The following is a 25719-nucleotide window of genomic DNA, read 5'->3' on the forward strand; positions in this document are numbered from 1 at the left end:
CCGAACCGGAAACACCCACTGAAAAAAGGTCACGTGACCAAAAGAGATCAATGAATCAGGGTTTTCACACGTTTAAATGGTTCAAATGTGTTATAAAGAAAATAGGCCAAATGTGTGTATTGCTGTTGGTAATATATTTTTCTGCATACATTAACATTCTTTGTCTTTCACCCTAGGCATCTCCTACACCACTGTTTCCAGGCCTTAATGGACCATGGGGTGAAAGTTGCCTCAGTGCTGGCCAACTCTTTCAGCCGCCGTTGCTCGTACATTGAAGATTCTCACACTCAGGTCAAAGAGAAGGCGATCCAGTTCGGCTTTGTGCTTGGTAAATGATGGGGCGAGGCTGATATTGAATGGGAGTGATTGTGACTCAAATGTAATCAGTGAGTTGTGAGTAGAATCGTTTGTCTTCTCATTGACATGAAAATTTGCTTTAGTTTTTATAGTTTTCACAAGTTTAAATGAAAAGTGAAGGTTTTCTGACACACCCGTGCTTGCGTGTCTGTTGTCAGCCACATTGCATCACATGACATTAGGCCACATGGCTCCTACGCTACCCTTGACGTGCACACAGCAGAAATTGTAGCTGAGTGCAAAACACCGCAGAGATCATCTCTTGTGATTGGTCCATATTAGTCACATGCTGGAAGTCATACAAGGAAAGAGGTGAGCGAAGAAGAAGTGGGACACAGAGAGGACGGAGGAGAGGCGAATGGAATACAATGAGATGCGACATAGGACAAAGGTAGAGGTGGTGAATGCTAAAAAGAGGCATGGACGACCTGTACAACAGGTTGGACACAAAAGAAGGAGAGAAGGATCTCTACTTGTTGGCCAGACAGAGGGCTCGAGATGGGAAGGGTGTGTAGCAGGTAAGGGTGATTAAGGATTTTCTTCTTTTCCTTTCGGCTTGTCCCGTGAGGGGTTGCCACAGCGTGTCATCTTTTTCCATCTGAGCCCATGTCGTGCATCTTCCTCTCTAACACCCGCTGTGCTCATTTCTTCCCTCACAACATTCATCAACCTTTTCTTTGGTCTTCCTCTTGCTCTTTTGCAGTCCAGTTCCATTCTCAGCCCCCTTCTGCCTATATACTCACTCTCTCGCCTCTGGACATGTCCAAACCATCGAAGTCTGCTCTCTCGTTCTCCTTGTCTCAAAACATCCAACTTTGGCTCTCCCTCTAATTAGCTAATTTCTAGTCCTATCCAACCTGCTCACTCCGAGCAAGAACTTCAACATCTTCATGTTTGCCACCTCCAGTTCTACTTCCTGTTGTCTTTTCAGTGCCACCGTCTCTAATCTGTACATCATGGCCGGCCTCACCACTATTAAACCTAGATAAACTTGAAAATTTTGCCCTTCATCCGAGCAGAGACTCTTCTGTAACATAAACCACCAAAGACCTCCGCCAGCTGTTCCAACCTGCTTGGACCCGTTTCTTCACTTCTTTACCGCACTCACTATTGTTCTGGATTGTTGACTCCAAGTATTTGAAGTCGTCCACCCTCGCTATCTCCTCTCCCTGTAGCCTCATGCTCCCCCTCCGCCCCTCTCATTCACGCAGATATATTGTTTTACTTCGGCTGATCTTCATTCCTCTCCTTTTCAGTGCGTGCATCCTTCTTTAACATTGATTCTCCACCTGCCCCCTGCTTTCACTGCAGATTACAATGTCATCTGCGAATATCATGGTTCAAAGGAATTCTTCTGTCACACCTAAGGCACACCTCACCACTGTTCTGCTACCCTCATAAATGTCCTGTACTATTCCAACATATTTCTCCGCCTCACCAGAATTCCGCATGCAGTACCACCGTTCCTCTCTTGGTGCTCTGTCATAGGCTTTCTCAAGATCCACAAAGACACAATGTAGCTCTTTCTGAGTTTCTTGTACTTTTCAATTTGCATCCTCAAGGCAAATAATGCATCTGTGGTACTCTTTCTAGGCATGAAACCATACTGTTGCTCGCAAATACATACTTCTGTCCTGAGTCTACTCTTTCCCATAACTTCATTGTGTGGCTCATCAGCTTTATTCCTCAAAAATTCCCACAGCTCTGAACATCGCTTTTGTTCTTAAAAATGGGAACAAGAACACTTTTCCTCCATTCTTCAGGCATCTTTTCACCCGCTAGTATTCTGTTGAATAAGTTGGTCAAAAACTCCACAGCCACCTCTCCAAATTTCTTCCATACCACCACTGTTATGACATCAGGACCAACTGCCTTTCCATTTTTCATCCTTTGTAGTGCCTTTCGAACTTCCCCCTTGCAAATCATTGTCACTTCCTGGTCCTTCACACTTGCCTCTTCTACTCTTCCTTTGCTCTCATTTTCTTCATTCAACAACTTCTCAAAGTATTCTTTCCATCTATTCAGCACATTACTGGCACCAGTCAACACATTTCCATCTCTATCCTTAATCACCCTTACTTGCTGCACATCCTTTCATCTCTATCACTCTGTCTGGCCAACCAGTGTAGATCATTTTCTCCTTTCGTGTCTAATCTAATATAATCTAATATAATATAATCTGGTGTACGTGTCGTCATATGTCTCTTGTTTAGCTTTCGCCACCTTTACCTTTACATTGCATTTCAATGTATTCCTTTTGCCTCTCCTCAGTCCTCTCACTGTCCCACTTCTTTGCTAATCTCTTTCCCTGTATGACTTCCTGTATTTTTGGGTTCCACCATCAAGTCTCCTTCTCCCCTTTCCTACCAGATGACAAACCAGTACTCTTCTGCTTGTCTCACCTTGGCTGTAGTAGTCCAGTCTTCCGGGAGCTCCTCCTGTCCATCAGCAGCCTGTCTCACCTCTTTCCGAAAGGCTGCACAACGTTCTTCCTTTCACAGCTTCCACCATATGGTTTCTCCTCTATACCTGTGTCTTCTTAATCTTCCTACACACCATCATTCTATGCTGTTGAGCTACATTCTCCCCTACCACTACTTTACAGTCAGTAACCTCCTTCAGATTACCTCATCTGTACAAGATATAATCCACCTTGGTGCTTCTACCTTCCCCCATGTAAATCACTCTGTGTTCTTGTCTTTTCTGGAAAAAAAAGTACAATACTGCCATTTCCATCCTTTTTGCAAAGACCACCACCATCTGTCACATCCTACCTCTGGTGCAAAGCCGCTAATCACATTAAACAAAACACCCTCAATTTCAAATTTCATCCTCATCACTCGATCTGATACGCTTTTCACCTCCAAGACATTCTTAGCCAGCTCTTCCTTTAAAATAACCCCTACTCCATTTCTCTTCCCATGTACTCCATGGTTCCATGGTAAAGTAATTTAAACCCTGCTCCTAAACGTCTCGCCTTACTACCTTTCCACTTTCTCCGAATCGTCACGTCAACCAACTCCCGAGATTTTCCTCTCATAGTCCCAACATTCAAAGTCCCTACATTCAGTTGTAGGCTCTGTCCATTCCTCTTCTTTTTCTGCCCACTAATCTGCTTTCCTTCTCTTCTTTGTCTTCGACCCACTGTAGCTGAATTTTCATCGAATCACTGAAGGTTAACGATGCCGGGCGTGGGCGTTGTTAACCCAGGCCACGACCGATCTGGTATGGTATCCGGTATTGTATTCTTTAGATGAATGCTCATAAGTGGGTTGGCTCCCGGTCCCTGAACTGGTGACAACTAATTGAGGAGGCTCCGACCTGCAAGACCGTAGAATAAATTAACCCTGCTGAATTTGGACCGAATGTTGTGAATACTCGACGTGGGACGCCCCTGTTGACTGTTCCTGTGGACTAAAACCATCACCTGTGTAATCTTCATGCACAAATTGCTGTACTCGCCCGAGTTGAAGCTGCGGGGCCTAGCCTAGCCTAGACTAACCTAGCTTGATAGCATCAAGTAACGTATGTAATCAAATATTTGCCGAGGAGCTAATCATCAAACATAAGTACTTACACGACTGGCAAAACCTACGTTTCATTTACGGGGACCGTGAGTACATAGTAGGAAGTTTGGCAAGTAGAAACGTCAATTTAAAATTGCTTATAGGCCCAGACACCTTAGCTTAGCTGGCGAACAACAAGACATGTTTGTGATCAAACCGTGCTTTTGAAGACACATCGAACGGGAGAATAACTTTATAACTTGAATGAAGAGGGCCATGTTCGCGTTGAAGCTGCTCAGCCCAAGTCAGCCTAGGTTAGAACGCTAACAATATTACTTACATAGAGTATACAACGAGGACCAAACATCGAACTCTGACTCAACCTTAAACTACTAGAGTGAGGGCCATTGTGGTTTGAATCGCTTCCATCCACATATTCTTTAAGTCACTATATCCTTTATAATTTCACACAGGTAGTATTGTGATTTGCGTACATTTGCTGACTGTATTTATGTGATTGCTTTAATTTGACCTTAACATAGATTAGGCAGTATGTAATTAGTGTATGTTATGTGCTGACTTTTTTTATTTGATTGCTTTTTTTTTTTTTTTTTTTGACTATCTGCAGCGTGTTGGGCAGCACAATATTGTGCAAGCTGTCGGCCGGTCCCAACCCCGGATAAATGCTGAGGGTTGCGTCAGGAAGGGCATCCACCATAAAACTTAAAACTGTGCCAAACATATATGAGCGTTCATCACACAAATCCCAAAATGGTTAGGTTATGGCCCGAGCTTCCTACCTCTGCCCTCGGAACTGTTAATCTGCAAGGCGCAGGTAGAAATTCAGGTAATGTAGGTCGAAGACAATAAAGAGGAGAAAAGCGAATAAGTCGGCAGAAGAAGAAGAGGCATGCACATTCCCTACAACTGTGGGTTGGGACTTTGAATGTTGGGATTATGACAGGAAAAACTCAGGAGTTAGCTGACATGATGAGGAGAAAGGTTGATGTTTTGTGAATCCAAGAGAGCAAGTGGAAAGCGAGTAAGGCGAGAAGCTTAGGAGCAAGGTTTAAATTCTTTTACCATGGAGTTGATGAGAAGAGAAATGGAGTAGGGTTTTTTTTTAAAGGAAGAGCTGGCTAAGAATGTCATTGAGGTGAAAAGAGTATCAGATTGAGTGATGAGGCTGAAATTTGAAATTGAGGGTATTGTGTATAATGTGATTAGCGGCTATGCCCCACTGCGAGGATGTGACCTTGAGTTCAAAGAGAAATTTTGGAAGGAACTAGACGAAGTCGTCCTGAGCATCCCAGAGAGAGAGAGGGTTGTGATTGGTGCAGATTTGTTGGCGAAGGAAAAAGGGGTGATGAAGAAGTGATGGGTGAGTAGGGCATTCAGCAAAAAGGATGGAATTGGCAGTGGTGAACACTTATTTCCAGAAGAGGCAGGAACATAGAGTGACATACAAGAGCAGAGCTAGGAGCACGCAGGTGCATAATATTTTGTGCAGACGATGTAATCTGAAGGAGATTACTGATAGTAAGGTTGTGGTTGGTGAGAATGTAGCTCGACAGCATAGGATGGTGGGATGTTGGATGACTCTTGTAGCGGGTAGGAAGATTAAGAAGACAAAGGTGGAGCATCAGGTGGTGGAAGTTGAGGAAGGAAGAATGCCGTGGGGCCTTTCAAAAAGAGGTGAGACATGCTCGAGATGGACAGGAAGACCTCCCGGAAGACTGGAATACTACTGCCAAGGTACTCAGAGAGGGAGACTGGAGAGTACTTAGGGTGCCTTCTGGTAGGAAAGAGGAGAAGGAGACTTGGTGGTGGAACCCCAAAATATAAGAAGTTATCTAAGGAAAGAGATTATCGAAGAAGAAGTTGGACATGGAGAGGACGGAGGAGAGACGTAAGGAATACATTGAGATGCGACGTATGGCAAAGGTAGAGGTGGCGAAGGATAAACGAGGCATATGACGACATGTGCACCAGGTTGGATACAAAAGAGGGAGAAAAGGATCTCTACATGTTGGCCAGACAGGAATAGAGATGGGAAGGATGTACAGCAAGTAAAGGCGATTAAGCATAGCGATGGAAATATGTTGACTGGTGCCAGTAGTGTGCTAAGTAGATGGAACGAGTACTTTGAGAAGTTAATAAATGAAGAGAATGGAAGAGAGGCAAGCGTGAATGACCAGGAAGTGGCAATTATTAGTAAGAGGGTAGTTCGAAAGGCACTGAACAGAATGGGAAAAAATGGAAAGACAGTTGGTCCTGATGACATACCAGTGGAGGTATGAAAGCAATTTGGAGAGGTGGCTATGGAGTTTTTGAAGAACTTATTCAATAGAATACTAGCAGGAGAGAAAGTGCCAGAAGAATGGCGGAAAAGTGTGGTCGTCCCCATTTTTAAGAATAAAGGTGATGTTCAGAGCTGTGGAGACTATAGAAGAATAAAGATGATGAGCCACACAATGAAGTTATGGGAAGGAGTAGTGGAGGTTACGCTCAGGGCAGAAGTGAGTATCTGCGAGCAACAAGAAATGCCGAGAAAGAGTACCACAGATGCATTGTTTGCCTTAAGGAAGCTCATGGAAAAGTACAGAGAAGGTCAGAAGGAGCTACATTGTATCTTTGTAGACCTAGAGAAAGCCCATGACAGAGTACCAAGAGAGGAACTGTGGTTCTGCATGCGTAAGTCTGGTGTGGCAGAGAAGTATGTTAAAATAGTACAGGACATGTATGATGGCAGCAGAACAATGGCGAGGTGTGTCAGAAGAATTTAAGGTGGAGGTGGGACTGCATCAGGGATCCGCGCTGAGCCTCTTCCTGTTTGCGGTCGTAATGGATAGGTTGACAGATGAGGTTAGACTGGAATCCCCTTGGACTATGATGTTCGCAGACGATATTGTGATCTGCAATGAAAGCAGGGAGAAGGTGGAGGAACAATTAAAAAGATGGAGGTACGCACTGGAAAGGAGAGGAATGAAGATTAGCCGGACTAAAACAGAATATGTGTATGAATGTGAATGGCGGAGCAGGAGTGAAGCTTCAGGGAGAAGAGATCGCAAGGGTGGATGACTTCAAATACTTGGGATCAACAATAGAGAGCAATGGGGAGTGTGGTAAAGAAGTGAAGAAACTGGTCCAAGCAGGGTGGAACAGTTGGCGGAAGGTGTTTGGTGTTCTATGCCACAGAAGAATCTCCTCTAGGATGAAGGGCAAAGTTAATAAAACAGCAGTGAGGCCGGCCATGATGTATGGATTAGAGACAGTGGAACTGAAGAAACAACAGGAAGCAGAACTTGAGGTAGCAGAAATGAAGAAGCTGAGGTTCTCGCTTGGAGTGAACAAGTTGGATAGGATTAGAAACGAGCTCATTAAAGGGACAGCCAAAGTTGGATGTTTTGGGGACAAGGTTCGAGAGAGCAGATGTAGTTGATTTGGACATGTTCAGAGATGAGAGAGTGAGTATGTTGGGAAAAGGGTGCTGCGGATGGAGCTGCCAGGAAAAGAGTGAGAGGAAGACCAAAGAAAAGGTTGATGGATGTTGTGAGGGAGGACATGAGGACAGTGGGTGTTAAAGAAGAAGATGCATGAGATGGGGTTAGATGGAAAAAGATGACACACTGTGGTGACCCCTAACGGGACAAGCCGAAAGAAGAAGGTTAATGCTCGTACGTGATTGCAATCCATCAGTCTGGAAAAGGTTAAACAACCAATTTCCAACGCTCTGGGGTCACAGAAAATCACTGTCAGAGCCATTATCCACAAAAGAAGAAAACTGGGAATAGTGGCATACCTTAGCAGGAGTGGACGGCCAGCTAAAATTAGGCTGAAAATACAAAGGCTCGTCTCACATTTGCCCCCCCCCCCCATAAAAAAAAAACATCTTTGTGATCGAGACTTTTGGAAAAACATCCTGTGGACTGATGAGTTTAAAATTGAACTTTTTGGAAGATGTGCAGCCTGTTACATCTGGTGTAAAAATGGCACAGCGTTTGATTAAAAAGAACATGATGCCAATGGTGAAACATGGTGGGGGCAGTGTTTTTGTCTGAGTCAGCTTTGTTGCCTCATGACCAGGACAACTTGCTGTGATTGATGGAGCAAAGAATTCTGTAGTGTACCAGAAAATCCTGAAGGAAAACATCCCGCCATCAGTTTGTGCCCTCAAACTCAAGTGCTCTTGGATTATGCAGCAGGACAACGATCCGAACACAACAGAAAGGCTACCTCTGAATAGCTAAAACAAAAACACTAAATTCACGTTTTGGAGTGGCCTAGTTAAAGTCCGGATTCAGATCAAATTGAGATGCTGTGATGTGACCTTAAAGTGGGACTGACATCCCCATGAACATTCTAAAATAGATATTGTAATGAAAAATACATATAACAATATTCACTTCAATGTCTATTTATGAAAAAAAAAAAAAAAAAGTGAACGGAGAGCACGTCTCCATGCACAAAGTTGCGCAATTGAGTGTCCTTCGACATCCAAGTGGTTGCCATATTAGTCGCGTCCTCTGTCCTTGACGTCATCGTCACTTCCGCTGTTGAAAACGTGCAGTGCCTGCTCCTATGGAAGCTGAACAACAGAGATATTCGCATTTTTCTGATGCCCCTTCTGATGGCTGAGTTTTGGCGCCCGTGGTGGCATATAAGGAGGAGATGGAACCTAGCTATGTTGCTTTTAGGGGTATGTTCAAAGTCGCCGCAGTACGTGATGAACACTATGGAGACATTGTTGGCTGGGCGACGCGCACATCGACACATTTCATTCGCGGATCTTTTATGTTATGAGAGACCGATAACGTGGTCGCCCCAAACTATTTTTGTTTTTTTTGGACCCACGAAGCTCTCGTCCTCTGCACCCGTGCAATCCATTTTTCAAAACGAACAGGGTTTCTTTCAAACTTATGAAGGGTAATTCCATTCTCCCGGTGTTCAAGCAATGTCCAGCAACGCAATGAGCCGCCATTTTGGCTAACACGAATGAACAACGACCTACCTTCCCGGAGGTAGAACTAAGGGAAACAAACGAGTCCACTAAGGGGCGCCTCTGTCCTGTACGTCACTTCGTGCTTCTTCTCGAAAACAAATCCCTCGAGAGGATTTTCATGGCGGGAGTTACAAAAAGCTGTATACATCAAAATAATGTTTTGTGGTGAAAAAACACATGGGACCATATTGGCTGTGGGGTTTTGATTAATAATATACCAAAAATCATCCGTTTGACGACACTTGACCTTTAAAAAGGCAGTTCATGCTAGAAAACCCTCCAATATAGTGAAGTTGTAACCATTCTCTAAAGAAGAGTGGGACAAAATTCCTGCAGAGCGATTTGAAAGACTCATCATCAATTATTACAAATGCTTGAATTCGTTTATTGCTGCCATGGGCTACACAACCCAGTAAAAGGTTCAGGAGGCAATTACTTTTTCACAGAGGGTCAGAAAGGTTTGATTTTGAGTCTTTACATGGCACAGTCATGAGAGTGAATTTCTTCAATCATTTAATATTTTCCTCAAGGTAAACAGTTAACATACATAAGTACTGCTGTCACTCAAACTTGAAAAATGTACCGGTGTGGTCAGTCATGCTCGCAGATATAAAGTTACGGGTGTGGTCCACCAGTCATGCCAGCAGAAATAAAGTTGCGTGTGTGTGTTCTGTTTTAATTATGAGCATATTCCTTTAGGAGCAGGGGGTGGGGGTGTGTGTCAGGTAAACTCGGAAGTCGAAGTTGGCTGAGCAGCAGCTCATTCTTAGAGACCTTGTGCTTCCGTGTTTGGAAAAAAAACCCAAAAAAACATCAGGCTGTGGTTCACTGCGCTGGATCGGTTTTCATGTGCGCTGAGAGTGTGCGACAAGTGTGCAATTATGCAGTGGCACAGCTTAGAGGGAACATAGGTCAAGACCACCCAAAATAAGCACCGTCTTTCAATATCTATGTATTTCTACTCATAACAAATTTTACGCGCGTGATTTTTCGTGCTCGACTGCAGATTTGCGAGGGTGATGGCGTGCAGGTGCATACGCGCCTGTCAAATCACAGTGACTGAGTTCTGTGTCTTTAAAGAACATGAGGAAGCCCAGATGATGAGCTCATGGCTTTGGAAGCTCGTGATAGGTTCACTGATAAATTGAGATTTTCTTGGTATTAATTGCATTTCCTTTAAACTGCATTACTTGGGTCAGATGTTTTGAGGAACCTTCCACACGCTTTTGATATTACTCTGCTGGAATCTTGGCCCATTCTTCCTGACAGAACTGGTGTAACTAAGTTAGGTTTGTCAGTTTCCTTACTCGCACGCCTTTTCAGATCTGCCCACAAATTTTCATTGTGATTCAGAATAGGGCTTTGTGATGGCCTCTCCCAAGACATTGTTATCCTCAAGACAATTTTTCACTATTTTGGCCGTATGGTCCCCTTTGCTCCCAAGTTTGAGTTTCCTGGCTGATGTCTTGAGAGGTTGCCTTAATTTCTCCATGATATTCTTTCTTTGTGATGCCATCTATTTATGAAGGCCTTCCTGCTGCATAAAAACAGCCCCAGATGTTTCTGCCAACTCCATGCCTCACAGTTGGTATTGTGTTCTCCTGTCTACAAGCTTCCCCCTTTTTCCTCCAGTTGAAATGTTGGTTATTCTGGCCAAACAGCTCCACTTTAGTTTTATCAGACCGCAAGACAAGGCTCCAGGAGTTAAGATCTTTTTCTTGGTGTCATTTTGCAAACCAATCCGACTTTTTTGTTTCTTTAGGAGTAATGGCTTCATTCTCGGTGAGTTGCCTTTCAGCCCATGTTGGTACAAGTGTCATTTCTCTGTGGATACTGACACTTTCTTTCCAGCGTCATCTAGCATCTTCACAAGTTCTTGAGCTTTTGTGCTGTGGTTGATTCGCACATTTCAGACCAAAACATCTCCATTCATCATATTTATACTTTTGCAGAATTGTTTGAACAGATAAACATGGCACCTTCGAGCATCTGGAAATTGCACCCAAGAATGATCCAGACTTGTGGAACGCCACGATTGCACTGTTTTAACACGTGCAGAATTTAGTTTGACATGGTCTTGCTGAAATAAGCAAGTATGTCCATGAAAAAGACGTTCCTTGTCTGGCAGCATATATGTTCCTCCAAAACCTGCACGTACCTTTCAGCATTAATGATGCTTTCACTGATGTGGAAGTTACCCATGCCCTTGGCACTAACACAGCCCCATACGATCACAGATGCTGGCTTTTGAACTTTGCGTCCATAACTGTCCAGGTGGTTCTTTCTCTATTTGGTCTGAAAGACACGCATCCACAATTTGCAAAAACAATGTCTAATATGGGCTCATCGGCCCACAGAACACTTTTACACTTTGCATGAGTCCACTTTAGACGAGCTTGGACCCAGAGAAGCCCGCAACGTTTCTGGGCATTGTTGATCAAGGGCTTTTGCAATGCACAGTAGGGTTTCAAGTTCACTTATGATGTTGCGTTGAACTGTATTTTTCGAATTTGGTTTTCTGAAGATTTCCCGAGCCCGTTTCTACATTGTCTGTTTTTGACGCAATGGGATCAGAAGTCACTTGCCTTTAATGTTGGTTTTCGGCCTTTCCGCTTACATGGTGATTTTTCCAGATTCTCTGAACCTTTTGATATTATGGAGTAAAGATGACTAAATCCCATAATTCCTTGCATCACATTGCAGAACATTGTCCTTAAACTCTTTGACTAGTTCTTCACACAGTTCTTCACATATAGGTGAGCCTCCCCCATCTTTGCTTGTGAGTGACTTGTAAGGAATTCAGGAAGCTCCTTTTATATCCTGTTCTAGCTGTTTTCTATCCTGCGCTGGGCCTAGCTCTTGTGTCCCCATCCTACCTCAATGTCTGCGCAGACCCGCTGTCCTGTCTTCACAAAGATCTTCAAAAGGTCTCTACAACTGTGTGATGTACCAACCTGCTTTAAACGCTCAACCATTATACCAGTCTGGTATAACACCTCACCTCATCCACATGCATTATCAGTACCGGGGCACCCCAAGGTTGTGTCCTCTCTTTTCTGCTCTTCTCGCTTTACACTAATGACTGCACCTTGTGGCATCTGACTGTCAAACTCGTTAAGTTCGAGGATGACACCATAGTCATCAGTCTCATCCAAGACGGCAACAAGTCTGCATATCGACAGGAAATGGCGAGACTGGAGATTTGGTGTGGTCAACACAACCTGGCGTTGAACACTCTAAAGACTTTAGAGATGATTGTGGTTCAGGAGGCATCCTTCACCACAGCTGCTGCTGACCCTGTCCAACTGCCTTGTGTCAACTCTCGATATCTTCAAGTTCTTAAAAATTACATTCTCAAAGAACCTGAAATGGGAGACGAACATCAACTCCATTCTCAAAAAAATCCCAGCAAAGGATGTACTTATTGTGGTTTCTGAGGAAGTGGCCTGTCACATGAGCTGCTTTCTCCACAATCCAATCAGGATTGTTTACCTCCGTCACAGTCTGGTTTGAGGCCGCCACAAAAAAGGACAAACTCCAACTGCAACGGACAATCAAGACAGCTTAACGGATTATCTGCACCATTCTACCCACTATTAAGGATTTACACGCAACACGAACTAGGTCCAGAGCAAGCAGGATCCTTTCGAATCCTCCACATCCTGGCCACCAGCTCTTCCAGCTCCTTCCGTCAGGAAAGCGATACAAATCGATGCAAGTTAAAACTAGCAGGCATTCGAAAAGTTTTTTTCCCATCTGGCAATGAAGTCATTAAATTCTTGATCAGCAAGTTTACTATTTTCTGCCTTGTGCTATTGTTGGGACACTCACTGACATCCCACTGGTCCAATCAATATTAGTATTAGTAATATATTTTGTACATTATTGCACGATTCATCACTTTAAACTGCTCCCTTGCACAATTGTCATTGCACTCTGTACAAGGGACTCTCTACAAGCTTAACAAAATGTGGGACGTTAACACACTTATCTCTTACCTGTTTAAATGAAGAAAACTTTACATCTTGCATGATTTATAAGGAATAGTTCCTTGTAAACAGAAATGTATGTTGTTTTTTGTTCTTGTTGCTATGCTGTTCTTTGTTGTGAATGTCATACCAGGGCAGCACCAACTGCAGGAGAAAAACTCCTTGTCTTTTTTTACACTTTTGGGCAATATAGCTGATTCTGATTTACACAATGTGGGACGTTGACACGCATATCTCTTAACTGTTCTAAATGAAGAAGATACATCTTGCACGACTCTTATCAGGAATAGTTCCTATAAATAGAAACGTGTCTTGTTCCATGTTGTTCTTGCTTTGTTATTCTTGTTCTGTATGTCGTACCAGGGCAGCACCAACTGCGGGAGAAAAATTCCTTGTGTATTCTTACACACTTGGCCGATTAAAGCTGATTCTGATTCACCTGTAGGATCTTCCAAACAGGTGTTTGATGCGCATCCCTCAGCTTTATCAGGTCTTTTTTCCACTTATGCCAAAATGTTTTTGGGAACATGTTGCTGCCATAAAATTCCAAGGTAATTAATATTTGCTAAAAGTTTATCAGTTGGAGAATAAATATATTCTCTTTGAGGTGTATTCAATTAAATATGGGTTGAACATGATTCGTTGTTTTCTTTGTTTAACACAATGTCCCAACTTAATTGGAATTGGGTTTGTATACGTGAGCACTAACTTGGTTCCCATAAATAACCCTTTACATTACTTTGGTCAGAAGTTATGTGTCAGTTGTGTCTTAGAACTATATGACCTGGGTTACTGGTTATTCTTCCATATGTACGTTTTTTTTTATTTTTAGACTCTTAAGTCTTTTTTGTATTATCACAAGGATTTTAAAACCAGTTTACTGAAGACTATGTTCATTCATCAGAATGTGCTGAATGTACGTCTCGTGTTCATTTTAGGGGGGTTCTTGTCTGACGCTGGCTGGTATGGCGATGCTGAGAAAGTGTTTCTTTCCTGCTTGCAGCTGTGTGCTCTCCACAGTGAAGTGCTATATTGTTACAGGGCTGTGGAATGTTGTGTCAGGTCAGTCTCACATTATTCTCATTTTTATTAATCATTTTATTGACCGACAGGTTTGGAGAGTTGGTTAGTCAAGTTAAGTCTCTTGTCTCCTGCAAATTCAAACTTGAGTTCACTGTTAAAAAAAACACTTTTTACTACCTGTGCAAGTGAAAGCAGATTCATTCACAGCAATACAATGGAAATATCTGAGCCAAAAAAAAAAAAAAAGACGAAGCAGGAGACTCTACCTCACAAGGCTGTCCTAATGGAGGACAGCCTAGTGAGCCATTCGGCACTTTTGCAGTTTTGGAAACCACAATGTTCAAAATTCAGCCCACGGCAACAGAACATGGACAAAGTCTTGACTCTGCAAAAATATAATTTAATAGATAATTAAATATTCAGCATATTCAGGAACTGGAGGAAATATTGAATACCCCATTCTGAACGTTACTGTTTTTTAAAATTTAATCAACGCCTTCATCAACCCATGTGTGTGTGTGTGAGTGAGTGTGTGTGTGTGTGTGTGTGTGTGTGTGTGTGGTGTGTGTGTGTGTGGTGTGTGTGTGTGTGTATGTGTATATATATATATATATATATATATATATATATATATTATATATATATATTCGGAGACTTGATTACACACAGGTGGATTGTATTTGTCATCATCAGTCAACATTGGATCATTCCGAGATCCTCACTGAACTTCTGGAGTGAGTTTGCTGCACTGAAAGTAAAGGGGCCGAATAGTATTGTACACCCCACTTTTGAGTTTTTATTTGTTAAAAAGTATAAAATATTCAATGAATTTCACTTCACTTCACAATTGTGTCCCATTTGTTGTTGATTCTTTTTATTTTATATCTTTGTATGTGTATGTGTGTGGCGAAAGGTTGAAAAGTTCAAGGGGGCCGAATAGTTTTAAATAAACGAAATTATCCACAACGTGTCATCTCAGATACACATATTTGTTTGGCACAATTTTTACGCCGGATGCCCTTCCTGACGCAACCCTTCTCAGGGAGTGGAGGCCCCAGTGGGATACGAACCCACAACCTGGTTTACTAAACCAATGCTCTAACCACTGAGCTACAGGGCCTCCTTAACCACATTGGACATAACACCCTCAATTTCAAATTTTAGTCTCATCACTCGAACTGACACTCTCTTCACTCCATTTCTCTTCCCATCTACTCCGTGCTAGAATAATTTAAACCCCGCTCTTAAACTTCAAGCCTTACTACCTTTCCACCGGCTCTCTTGGATGCACAGTATATCAACCTTTCTCCTAATCATCATGTCAACCAACTCCTGAGCTTTTCCTGTCATAGTCCCAACATTCAAAGTCCCTACACTCAGTTGTAGGCTCTGTGCATTCCTCTTTTTCTTCTGACGACGGATCCGGTTTCCTCCTCTTCTTTGTCTTCGACCCACAGTAGCTGAATTTCCACCGACGCCCCGCAGGTTAGCAGTGCCGGGGGCGGGCGTTGTTAACCCGGGCCACGACCCATCCGTTATGGGATTCTTTAGATGAACGCTCATATTTGTTTGGCAAAGTTTTTTCGACGGTTGCCCTTCCTGACGCAACCCTCTGCATTTATCCGGGTTTGGGACCGCCCTACAGATTGCACTGGTTTGTGCCCCCATAGGGCTGCATTATCAACAATACTTTTATACACTTGCAATTATAGTTTGTTTTTAATAACCATAGATTTCACAGTCATTATGATGCACCTATTACATTAAGCTTTGGTACTTAATATTTAAGTGGCAACACATGATCATATAGCTGAAATATTGCTGTTTGCCACAACTACTCAATCAAATAATAGTCATGGAATTTTGTATTGAGTAGCTTGAAAGTCATGGAAAATTCATGGAAGTTTGATTCTCTGGAAGTGTATGAACCCTGTCAGGTTTTAGCAATTAGACATTCATTAAACTGGACAAAAAAAGGAAGCAAAGACACCAGTTCAAGTTTGACAACTCGCGAGGAGAGAGGAGAGGAACTGTCTCATATAATTCGCCACTGCACTCTCTAAATATCCTCTCCTCAGCACCCCTCTTTATTTAGTTTCGAGACACCCCTTATTTACATGGATGTTACAAAAAGGAGACGGCAAGCAAAACATAGTTGGAAACAAAGTGTACTTTTTTTGTTCATGTGTGTGTGCATGTGTGTGGAAGATTGCTGAGTACATGTGTGGTCATCATTTCTTTAACAGGCAGCAGGTGCTCCTGGTTCGAACAGTCCTGATGATTAGATGTTTTTATTCTTGCTATCTCTTGCTAAGCGGCTGCCACGTTATCTAGAGCAGAGCATTTCTTTATTGGAAGCAGATGTATGATAATTATATTCACAGTTATTCCCACAACCCTGACACCATCCCCATTGCAAACATGGTGGTGGCAGGCTCATGGTTTGGGCCTGCTTTTCCGCAGCAGGGACTGGGAAGATGAATGGAGCCAAATACAGGACCATTCTGGAAGAAAACCTGTTGGAGTTTGCAAAAGACCTGAGACTGGGATGTAAATTTATCTTTCAACAGGGCAACGATCCAAAACATGAAGCCAAATCTACAATCAACAATGAACGTATCCAGGTGTTTGGATGGCCAAGTCAAAGTCCAGACCTGAATCCAATCGAGAATCTGTGAGCAGAGCTAAAGACTGCTGTTCACAAACTCTCTCCATCCAACCTCACTGAGCTCCAGGTCTTTTGAAAGGAAGAATGGGCAAGAATTTCAGTCTCTCAATGTGCAAAACTGATAGACTTACCCCAAGCGACTTGGAGCTATAATTACAGCAAAAGGTAGCACAACACAGTATTAATGCAAAGGGGCCGAATAATTTTGCACCCCCCACTTTTAAGGTTTTTATTTGTTAAAAAAAGTTTAAAATATCCAATAAATTTCATTCCACTTCACGATTGTGTCCTACTAGTTGTTGATTCTTGACAAAAAATATTTATTGTTGTTTGAAGCCTGAAATGTGGCAAAAGGTTGAAAAGTTCAAGGGGGCCAAATACTTTCACAAGGCACTGTGTGTGTGTGTGTGTGTGTGTGTGTGTGTGTGCGCGTGCGTGTGTGTGTCTATGTATATATATATATATATATATGTGTGTGTGTATATATATACAAGTATTTTAACACCCTGCTATATTGCAACCTCTCCCACTTAGAGATCATTGAGGGGTCTGAAATTTTCATCATAGGTGCATGCCCACTGAGAGAGATAATCTAAAGAAAAATCCAGAAATCACAATGGGTGATTTTTTTTTTTTTTTATTTTTATTTTTTTTTAATTTGCGATATATTTGTGTGATACAGCTGACACTAGGTATTTAAACACCTGTCTATCAGCTATAATTCTGACCCTCAAAGACCTGTCAGTCCACCTTTAAAAGTCCACCGCCACTCCATGTACGTATTATCCTGAACCAGATGGACCTGTGTGAGGTCGTTGGCTGCATAAAGACACCTGTCCACCCCATACAATCAGTAAGACACAAACTTGGCCAAGTAACATGGCCAAGATCAAAGAGCTATCCAAAGACACCAGAGACAAAATTGCACAACTCCACACGGCTGGAAAGGGCTACGGAGAAAGTGCCAAGCAGCTTGGTGAAAAAAGGTCCACTGTTGGAGCAATCATTAGAAAATTGAAGAAGCTATACATGAGAGTCAATCTCAATCGGAGTGGAGACCCATGCAAGATATCACCTCGCTGGGTCTCAATGATTCTTTAGAAAGGTGAGGAATCAGCCCCCTTTGACCAGTGAGCAACATCAGACCTTTGCACTGTGGTTAATCAGTGTCATCCATTGAAGTTACATGGCTCATTAAAAGGTTCACATTACATACCCTTCAGAATATTTTTTAAAAAACAATATTGTTCTTTTGTACACAGACACTGAAAATGTCAACAAACGAAAAAATACATTGCTCACTGAACCAAGCCAACTATGAACTATAAATGTGAAAGGTCACTTCCAACTTGGTTTCCTTTTTTTTAACTCACAATTGATATCCCCGTCTGTTTTTCTTTGTGTAAAACTGAATTATTGCTTGCAGAATCTCTTTAGCATTGCATGTTGAAAGGGTATTGATGCTCCCAAACAGTTTTTAGGGTTAATGTTATGTTGCCTCCTGTATTTAAAATACAGAATTAGCTTTTTTGTGTACTGTATTGTTTATGCTTTCATCCTTGATCAGACTGTGCCAAGGTGGAATTTTCACATTCTACACCATCTCATCCTGCACTTTCTACTTTGGCTTCAGACCAAACCTTTTTACTCAAAAAAGAGAAAATCTTGTCCAGTTTCACCACTTTTTCTTCAATTATTCAGATACCCCAACGTTCATTAAAGCAACAGCACTTACTTTTACCATTATTATCGAGTAAACCTAAGCAGCATGTCTAACTCTCTTTGCTCTGCGTTGCCCAGGCTGTTTCTAACTAAAGTAGTGATGGTGGCCGGTGTTTTTTTCAATATGAGTGTACCCATTTAAGTGTGGAGGGGGCAGTGTCACCGAAACTAGTAAGTAGAGTTTGTGGCCTAGTGTGGTCGAACAGCAGCTCGTTGTGGGTGGGAGTGTGCTGCCGTGTTTAAAAAAAAAAAAAAAAAAGTCACTAGTTCACTGCGCTGGATCTGTTTTCATCTGCGCTGAGAGTGTGCGACAAGTGCACAAATGTGCAGTTGCGCAGCTTAGAGGGAACATTGTCGGCAGCTAAATCAAAGTAACTAATTTCACTACTCAAATGCAAAAATGAACAGGTTAGATCCCTAATGATGTCACAAGAACACATTTTTTGAGTAACTCTTTACATTGTAACTTTACATTTATGTTTCTACTTTGTAACGTGTTCCCAGCATCACTGAATTGCCGCGATACAACAAATAGGGTGTCATGAATGAAGAGGCACTAGACCCGAGAGCAGGCAGAGGCAGTTTACAAAGGAAAGCTGGGTTTAGGTGGGTTGGCAGGTAATGGCAAGGATGGCATGCAGTTGTGAGGTTTGGTTGCTGGCTTGATGGTAGGAATGCTGTGGATCAAAAAAAAACGAGAACACAGCGCAGGTAGGAACAGGCTTAAGCAGATGTGTAATTTTGGGTGAATTTTTCTGCCGATGTTTCAATTGGACAGATGTGTGATTGATAGTTTTGGTAATGGGGAACGGACCAATGACAGGTGGAGTGTTCTTACGGGTCCTTGTTTGAAATGGTAGGTAGTGGGAAGAAAGCCACAATTTGACCCACCTTGGATTCCCGCGTCAGAGAGAGATGACACTCCATGAACTACTTGTTGCGAGCCGTGGACCAAGTCAACTCTGCCCGCATGTTCTTCCACACTGCGTGGACTCACTGAATGTGATCCTGTCCAGTGGGAATTGCCACCGCCTACTCCTTTTATTTTCGAATCATGGGGTTTGTAAACCACAGCAAGCCATGAATGGGGATGTAACGGTGGTGGAGCTGGTGAGGAAGTTGTGACCCTCCTCAATCCACGGGAGGGATGAGGTCCATGAGGAGGGCTTGCGTGGGGCACACAGCGGGGAGTAGGGCATTACAATACAATGAAAAAAATAGCACTATTTCACTGAACAATGAAAATAAATATTTGCAAAAAACCGCCGGAATATTTATTATACCTGGTTAATGGGACTTCTGCTCCAGAACCTGAACAGCGAACAAAAGAAGGAGAAAAGGATATCTATAGGTTGGCCAGACAGAGGGATAGAGATGGGAAGGATGTGCAGCAAGTAATGATGATTCAGGATAGTGATGGAAATATGTTGACTGGTACCAGTAGTGTGCAAAGTAGATGGAAAGAGTACTTTGAGGAGTTAATGAATGAAGAAAATGGGAGAGAAGGTAGAGTAGAAAAAGCAAGCATGAATGACCAGGAAGTGGCAATGATGAGTAAAGGGGATGTTTAAAAGGCACTGAACAGAATGAAAAATGGAAAGACAGTTGGTCCCGATGACATACAGTACCAGTGGAGGTACGGAAGCAATTTGCTTAGGTGGCAGTGGAGTTTTTGACCAACTTATTCAATACAATACTAGTGGGAGGGAAGATGCCAGAAGAATGGAGGAAAAGTGTGCTGGTCCCCGTTTTTAAGAACAAAGGCGATGTTCAGAACTGTGGTAAGTACAGCGGAATAAAGATGATGAGCCACACAATGAAGTTATGGGAAAGAGTAGTGGAAGCCAGACTCAGGATGGAAGTAAGTATCTGTGAGCAACAGTGTGGTTTCATGCCAAAAAAGAGTACCACAGATGGATTGTTTGCCTTGAGGATGCTCATGGATAAGTACAGAGAAGGTAAGAAGGAGCTACATTGTATCTTTGTAGACCGAGAGAAAGCCTATGACAGAGTACCGAGAGATGAACTGTGCTACTGCATGGGCAAGTCTGGTGTGGCGGAGAAATATGTTAGAGTAGTTCAGGACATGTATGAGGCGAGCAGAACAGCGATGAGATGTGCTATAGGTGTGTCAGAAAAATTTAAGGTGGAGGTGAGACTGCATCACGGTTCTACGCTGACCCCCTTCCTGTTTGCGGTAGTCATGGATAGGCTGACAGATGAGGTTAGACTGGAATCCCTTTGGACCAAGATGTTCGCAGATGATATTGTGATATGCAGTGAAAGCATGGAACAGGCGAAGGAACAATTAGAAAAATGGAGGTAAGCACTGGAAAGGAGAGGAATGAAGATTAGCTGAAGTAAAACAAAATATATGAGAGAAGCAGAGGAGGAAGAGTGAATATTCAGGGAGAAGAGATAGCGAGGGTCGACGACTTCAAACACTTGGGGTCAACAATACAGAGCAATGGTCAGTGTGCTAAGGAAGTGAAGAAACGGGTCCAAGCAGGATTGAACAGTTGGCGGAAGGTGTTTGGTATTCTATGTGACAGAAAAGTATCTGCTTGGACGAAGGGCAAAGTCTATCATACAGTGGTGATGATGGCCATGATGTACGGATTTGAGATGGTGTCTCCGAAAAAACAACAGAAAGCAGAACTGGAGGTAGCAGAAATGAAGATGCTGAGGTTCTTGCTTGGTGTGAACATGTTGGATAGGATTAGAAATGAGCTCATTAGAGGGACAGCCAAAGTTGGATGTTTTGGAGACAAGATTCAAGAGAGCAGACTTTGATGGTTTGGACATGTTCAGCGGCAAGAGAGTGAGTATATTGGTGGAAGGATGCTGAGGATAGAGCTGCCAGGCAAAAAAGCGAGAGGAGACCAAAGAAAAGGTTGATGGATGTTGTGAGGGAGGCCATGAGGACAGTGGGTGTTTGAGAGGAGGATGCACAAGATAGGCTTAGATGGAAAAAGATGACATGCTGTGGCGACCCCTAATGGGACAAGCCAAAAGAAAAAGAATCTTTCAATTTACAACTACAATTAAACAAACAAAATCTTTGTTCAGATATAGTGCAGTTTTGGTGTCACTGGGCTTTCCGGACATGCCGGCTGTCTAATCTCCCTGCTGACACGTCAAGTGCTATCAAACGTCTCCAAAGAATCACTGAAATCGCAGAATATTTGAAGAAAGAATTAAACATTTTTGACTTAATAAGATGACTTAATCACGTTTTGGAGACAAATAATATACACTTCAATTGGACGGTTGTAATTTTGTTTCCCAAGCCACGCAGAGCAGCAACATAAGGATGAAAGGGTCACTTCTGACTCCGTAGTTGTGGGTTACCGACCCCAGGTCTAAACTCATAGACTCAAGATATTTGCAAAATATGTTAGTTTCAGATGTGATTTTTCCATTAATAGGCAGATGTCTGTCTTTTTAAATTGCATTGATAAAGAAAAAATATTCTCTGTTTTTCTGCAACATTCCGACCGTAACCCGTGCCAGAATCTACACTCGTTTCTATTCCGGTCCGACTTTTGCAAGCGAGGTGGAAGATTAGATACACGTCTGTTAATTCGTCGAATGTGCTCGTCCTGGCCAATGAAAATGCTTGTAGTATACGAAGCAGATCATGGGACCATTTTCAAGTGAACACAATGACGGTGCTCAGGAGGAAATACGCCTCTCAAGTGAAAAAAATTGATAGATATGTCATAAATAAGTTCCTATGGGATTGGTGGAATTAGAAATCGTTGATATTGTTGGAAAGAAGGAAGTTACCACTCTAAGCGACTTCATTCACAAAATTTATCGGCCTGGTAAAGCATTGTGCACGTGTTGTCAGGATACTATTGACTATGAATCAAGAGGTTTCAAGGCATTGGAAGTTCACTCGAATATCGATATCTAGTATCTCAAGCCTTGTTCACAGGTAAGGGAAAAATGGAGTGGGAGATCGACAGGCGGATCAGTACAGGGTCTGCAGTGATGTGGACGTTGTATTGGTCCGTTGTGCTAAAGAGTGAGCTAAGTCAAATGGTGAAGCTCTCGATTTACCAGTCGATCTACGTCCCTACCGTCATCTATGGACACAAGATGTGTCGTGACCAAAAGAACAAGATCCCGGATACAATTGGCCGACATCGGTTTCCCCTGCAGGGTGTCTGGGCTCTCCCTTAGCGATAGGTTGAGAAGCTCGGTGATCCGGGAGGGGCTCAGTGTCGAGTCGCTGCTCCTCCACATTGAGAGGAGCCAGATGAGGTGGCTGGGGCATCAGATCTGGATTCCTCCCAGACGCCTCCCTGGTGAGATGTTCCAGGCATGGAGACTGTCAATTAGCTGGCCTGGGAACGCCTCGGGATCCCTCCGGAATAGCTGGAAGTAGCTGGGGAAAGTGAAGTCTGGGTATCTCTGCTGAAGCTATTCCCCGCAGCCCAACCCGGAGAAGTGGTAGAAGATGGACGGATGGGTGGATGGATGGACAGTTAATGTAGTTGTGAGAACAGTAGGCACTCTCTCAATATACAATGTCAAACCTGAAAGTGGGGATGACCCTTCAAGGACGCTTCACAGGGGGTTGTTGCTTCCATGTGGGCACTTATCTTTTGAGAAAATTAGCGAGCCTCTGCAAAATCCGTGCAAACCCTGTGGTAGAGGAAAAGGATGCCTCAGATGAAAATGATGACCCTCTCATTCCTGTTTGATTAAACTTCTCCAGCTCTATGACTAGTGAAAGTACTGTGCAACCAGATCTGCCCATGACCATTATTCAAGATATTGAGCATTCTGAACCTCCAGACCAGGGGTCGGGAACCTTTTAGGCTGAGAGAGCCATAAACGGCAAATATTTTAAAATGTAATTCCAAAAGAACCATACAATATTTTAAAAACTAAATACAAGTGTATTCGTGCATTTTATGTAAGACCAATACTTTAAGAGTACAATAAGTCTCTAAACTCATTTAAATAACAGTTTAATAACAAAAATTATGAGGTTGGTAACCAATGATGACAAAAGTACTTCTTACAATTAATGCAACTTCTTTGCTCATGGCTTTGTCGTCTGTTTCATACGTCATTAAATTAAACTTCATTTTTTTGTGACAAACACTTTTTATATGCATAGGTAGAAACAAACATTGTCAGTACAGCAATACTCACATGCCGCAGTGTGTGGTATGTGACGGGAAGTATGTTCCAAGTTTTCACAATCAGCTGGTCTGCTGGTTTAATCTTTTTCATTCGTCCCCACTTATGTGCGCTCGCCAACAATGCTTGCTGACAGAGGCATACCTTTATGTAAAAACAATTCTGGTCGTGGGCAGTGCACAAGCATGCTGTCATTATAAAACACATTGATAGGCTGTGTAAGGACTGTAACGTTAATAAATATGAGTGTACCCCTTTAAGAGGGGTAAGCAAGGTCAACTAGGAAGAAGAGTGTGTGGCCGTCATTCATGGCCATGCAGCACGTTGTTGTTATAAGTAATGTGTGTTGCCAAAACGTTTAAAAAAAGATGTCAGACACAGAGAAGGTCAGAAGGAGCTTCATTGTATCTTTGTAGACCTAGAAAAAGCCCAAGACAGAGTACCAACAGAGGAACTTGCATGCGCAAGTCTGGTGTGGAGGAGAAATATGTTAGAATCGTACAGGAAATGTATGAGGGCAGCATAACAGTGGTGAGACGTACCGTTGGTGTGTCAGAAGAATTTAAGGTGGAGGTTGGGACTGCATCAGGGTTCCGTGCTGAGCCCCCTCCTGTTTGCTGTAGTAATGGATAGGCTGACAGATGAGGCTAGACTGGAATCCCCTTGGACCATGATGGTTGCAGATGATATTGTGATCTGCAGTGAAAGCAGGGAACAGGCGGATGAACAATTAGAAAGATGGAGGTACGCACTGGAAAGGAGAGCAATGAAGATTAGCTGAAGTAAAACAGAATATGTGCGTGAATGAGATGGGCGGAGCAGGAAGAGTGAAGCTCCACGGAGAAGAGATAGCGAGGGTGGATGACTTCAAATACTTGGGGTCAACAATACAGAGCAATGATGAGTGTGCTAAGGAAGTGAAGAAACGGGTCCAAGCAGGATTGAACAGTTGGCGGAAGGTGTTTGGTGTTGTATGTGACAGAAAAGTATCCGCACGGACGAAGGGCAAAGTCTATCAAACATGATGTACGGATTTGAGATAGTGGCTCTGAAGAAACAACGGGAAGCAGAACTGGAGGTAGCAGAAATGAAGATGCTGAGGTTCTCGCTTGGTGTGAACATGTTGGATTGGATTAGAAATGAGCTCATTAGAGGGACAACCAAAGTTGGATGCTTTGGAGACAAGGTTAGAGAGAGCAGACTTCGATGGTTCGGACATGTTCAGAGGTGAGATAGTGACTATGTTGGTAGAAGGGTGCTCAGGATGGTGCTGCAAGGCAAAAGAGCGCTAGAAAGACCAAAGAAAAGGTTGATGGATGTTGTGAGGGAGGACATGAGGACAGTGGGTGTTAGAGAGGGATGCACGAGATAGGTTGGGATGGAAAAAGATGACATGCTTTGGCGACCCCTAACGTGACATGCTGAAAGAGAAAGAAAGAAAGATGTGAATTGTGCCATTGGAGGTAAGAACCAGTCATCCCTCACTCATTGAATCACATTGGAAATGCCACAAACTAAATAGCTGTAAGATATACTTTCAATTTGCATTGGATTTTTTTTTCTTTGAGCGCAACGCAGAATGTCTGCGAAGAGACTGCATCAGCGGTGCACGATTGCGCACGTGCACCGTTTAGAGGGAACATTGGCTGACGTCTTTTTTTCTTTTTTCTTTTTTTGGCACGTCGTCCCGCGATCGACCAAGACTACCTTGCGATCGACGGATTGAGCACAACTGGTCTATAACAACAGCTGCTGCTTAGCCGACTTCTTTTTCCTATTTTATCTGACACCGTCCTCCGCTCTTAAAGGGGTAAACTCATAATTACAAATAGAGCACACACCCGCAACTTTCTATTTTTTAAATGTGAGTGACTTACTTCGCTTTACTCCCACATCCTAAAAAAATGTATTAATGTGGGGCATTGACGCTTTCCTAATTGCTCTAAATGGAGAAGACTGAGAAACTGTGACTCTTATAAGGAATAGTTCCTATTGTTCTTTGTTTATTCTGAATGTTGTACCAGGGTGGCACCGACTGCTGAAGACAAATTCCTTGTGTGTTGTTGCTTACTTGCCCATTAAAGCTGATTCTGATTATACATTTATTATATCAATATAAATTATAAAACACTATATTTTATAGTTTTAAAGTTACCGTTTATCACTCAGACTCTTCTGCTGGAGGCGCTAGCGATGTAGCTATGACATGGAAAGCTGTGTGTGTGTGTATGTATGTCTGGGGGTGGGTGGTAACAGTATGTTTCAAATATGTTAACGGTACAGTATTTACACTTT

At 42.8% G+C, this 25719-nt stretch overlaps 1 protein-coding gene, 1 long non-coding RNA gene and 1 other non-coding gene across 7 annotated transcripts in view; 1 reads left to right on the forward strand and 2 right to left on the reverse strand.

Moving 5' to 3' along the window:
• appbp2 (amyloid beta precursor protein (cytoplasmic tail) binding protein 2) overlaps positions 1–25719 on the forward strand; it is a 90913-nt gene that overhangs the window by 22329 nt on the left and 42865 nt on the right. For all 5 annotated transcript variants that reach the window (XM_061826969.1, XM_061826970.1, XM_061826968.1 and 2 more), the window contains exons 3-4: positions 177–328; positions 13793–13916. In XM_061826969.1, coding sequence (XP_061682953.1) covers positions 177–328; positions 13793–13916 — 276 coding nt within the window. The remainder of the gene's footprint in view (positions 1–176; positions 329–13792; positions 13917–25719) is intronic.
• On the reverse strand, positions 14927–14997 carry trnat-agu (transfer RNA threonine (anticodon AGU)). The gene has a single exon. It is a non-coding gene; the product is annotated as a tRNA-Thr (tRNA).
• On the reverse strand, positions 16961–25439 carry LOC133504579 (uncharacterized). Its single transcript, XR_009796031.1, has 3 exons — positions 23437–25439; positions 22812–22920; positions 16961–22695 (listed from the first exon to the last, which is right to left on the reverse strand). It is a non-coding gene; the product is annotated as an uncharacterized LOC133504579 (long non-coding RNA).

The sequence above is a fragment of the Syngnathoides biaculeatus genome, chromosome 8, assembly GCF_019802595.1.
Source record: "Syngnathoides biaculeatus isolate LvHL_M chromosome 8, ASM1980259v1, whole genome shotgun sequence".
NCBI classification, from domain to species: Eukaryota; Metazoa; Chordata; class Actinopteri; order Syngnathiformes; family Syngnathidae; genus Syngnathoides; species Syngnathoides biaculeatus.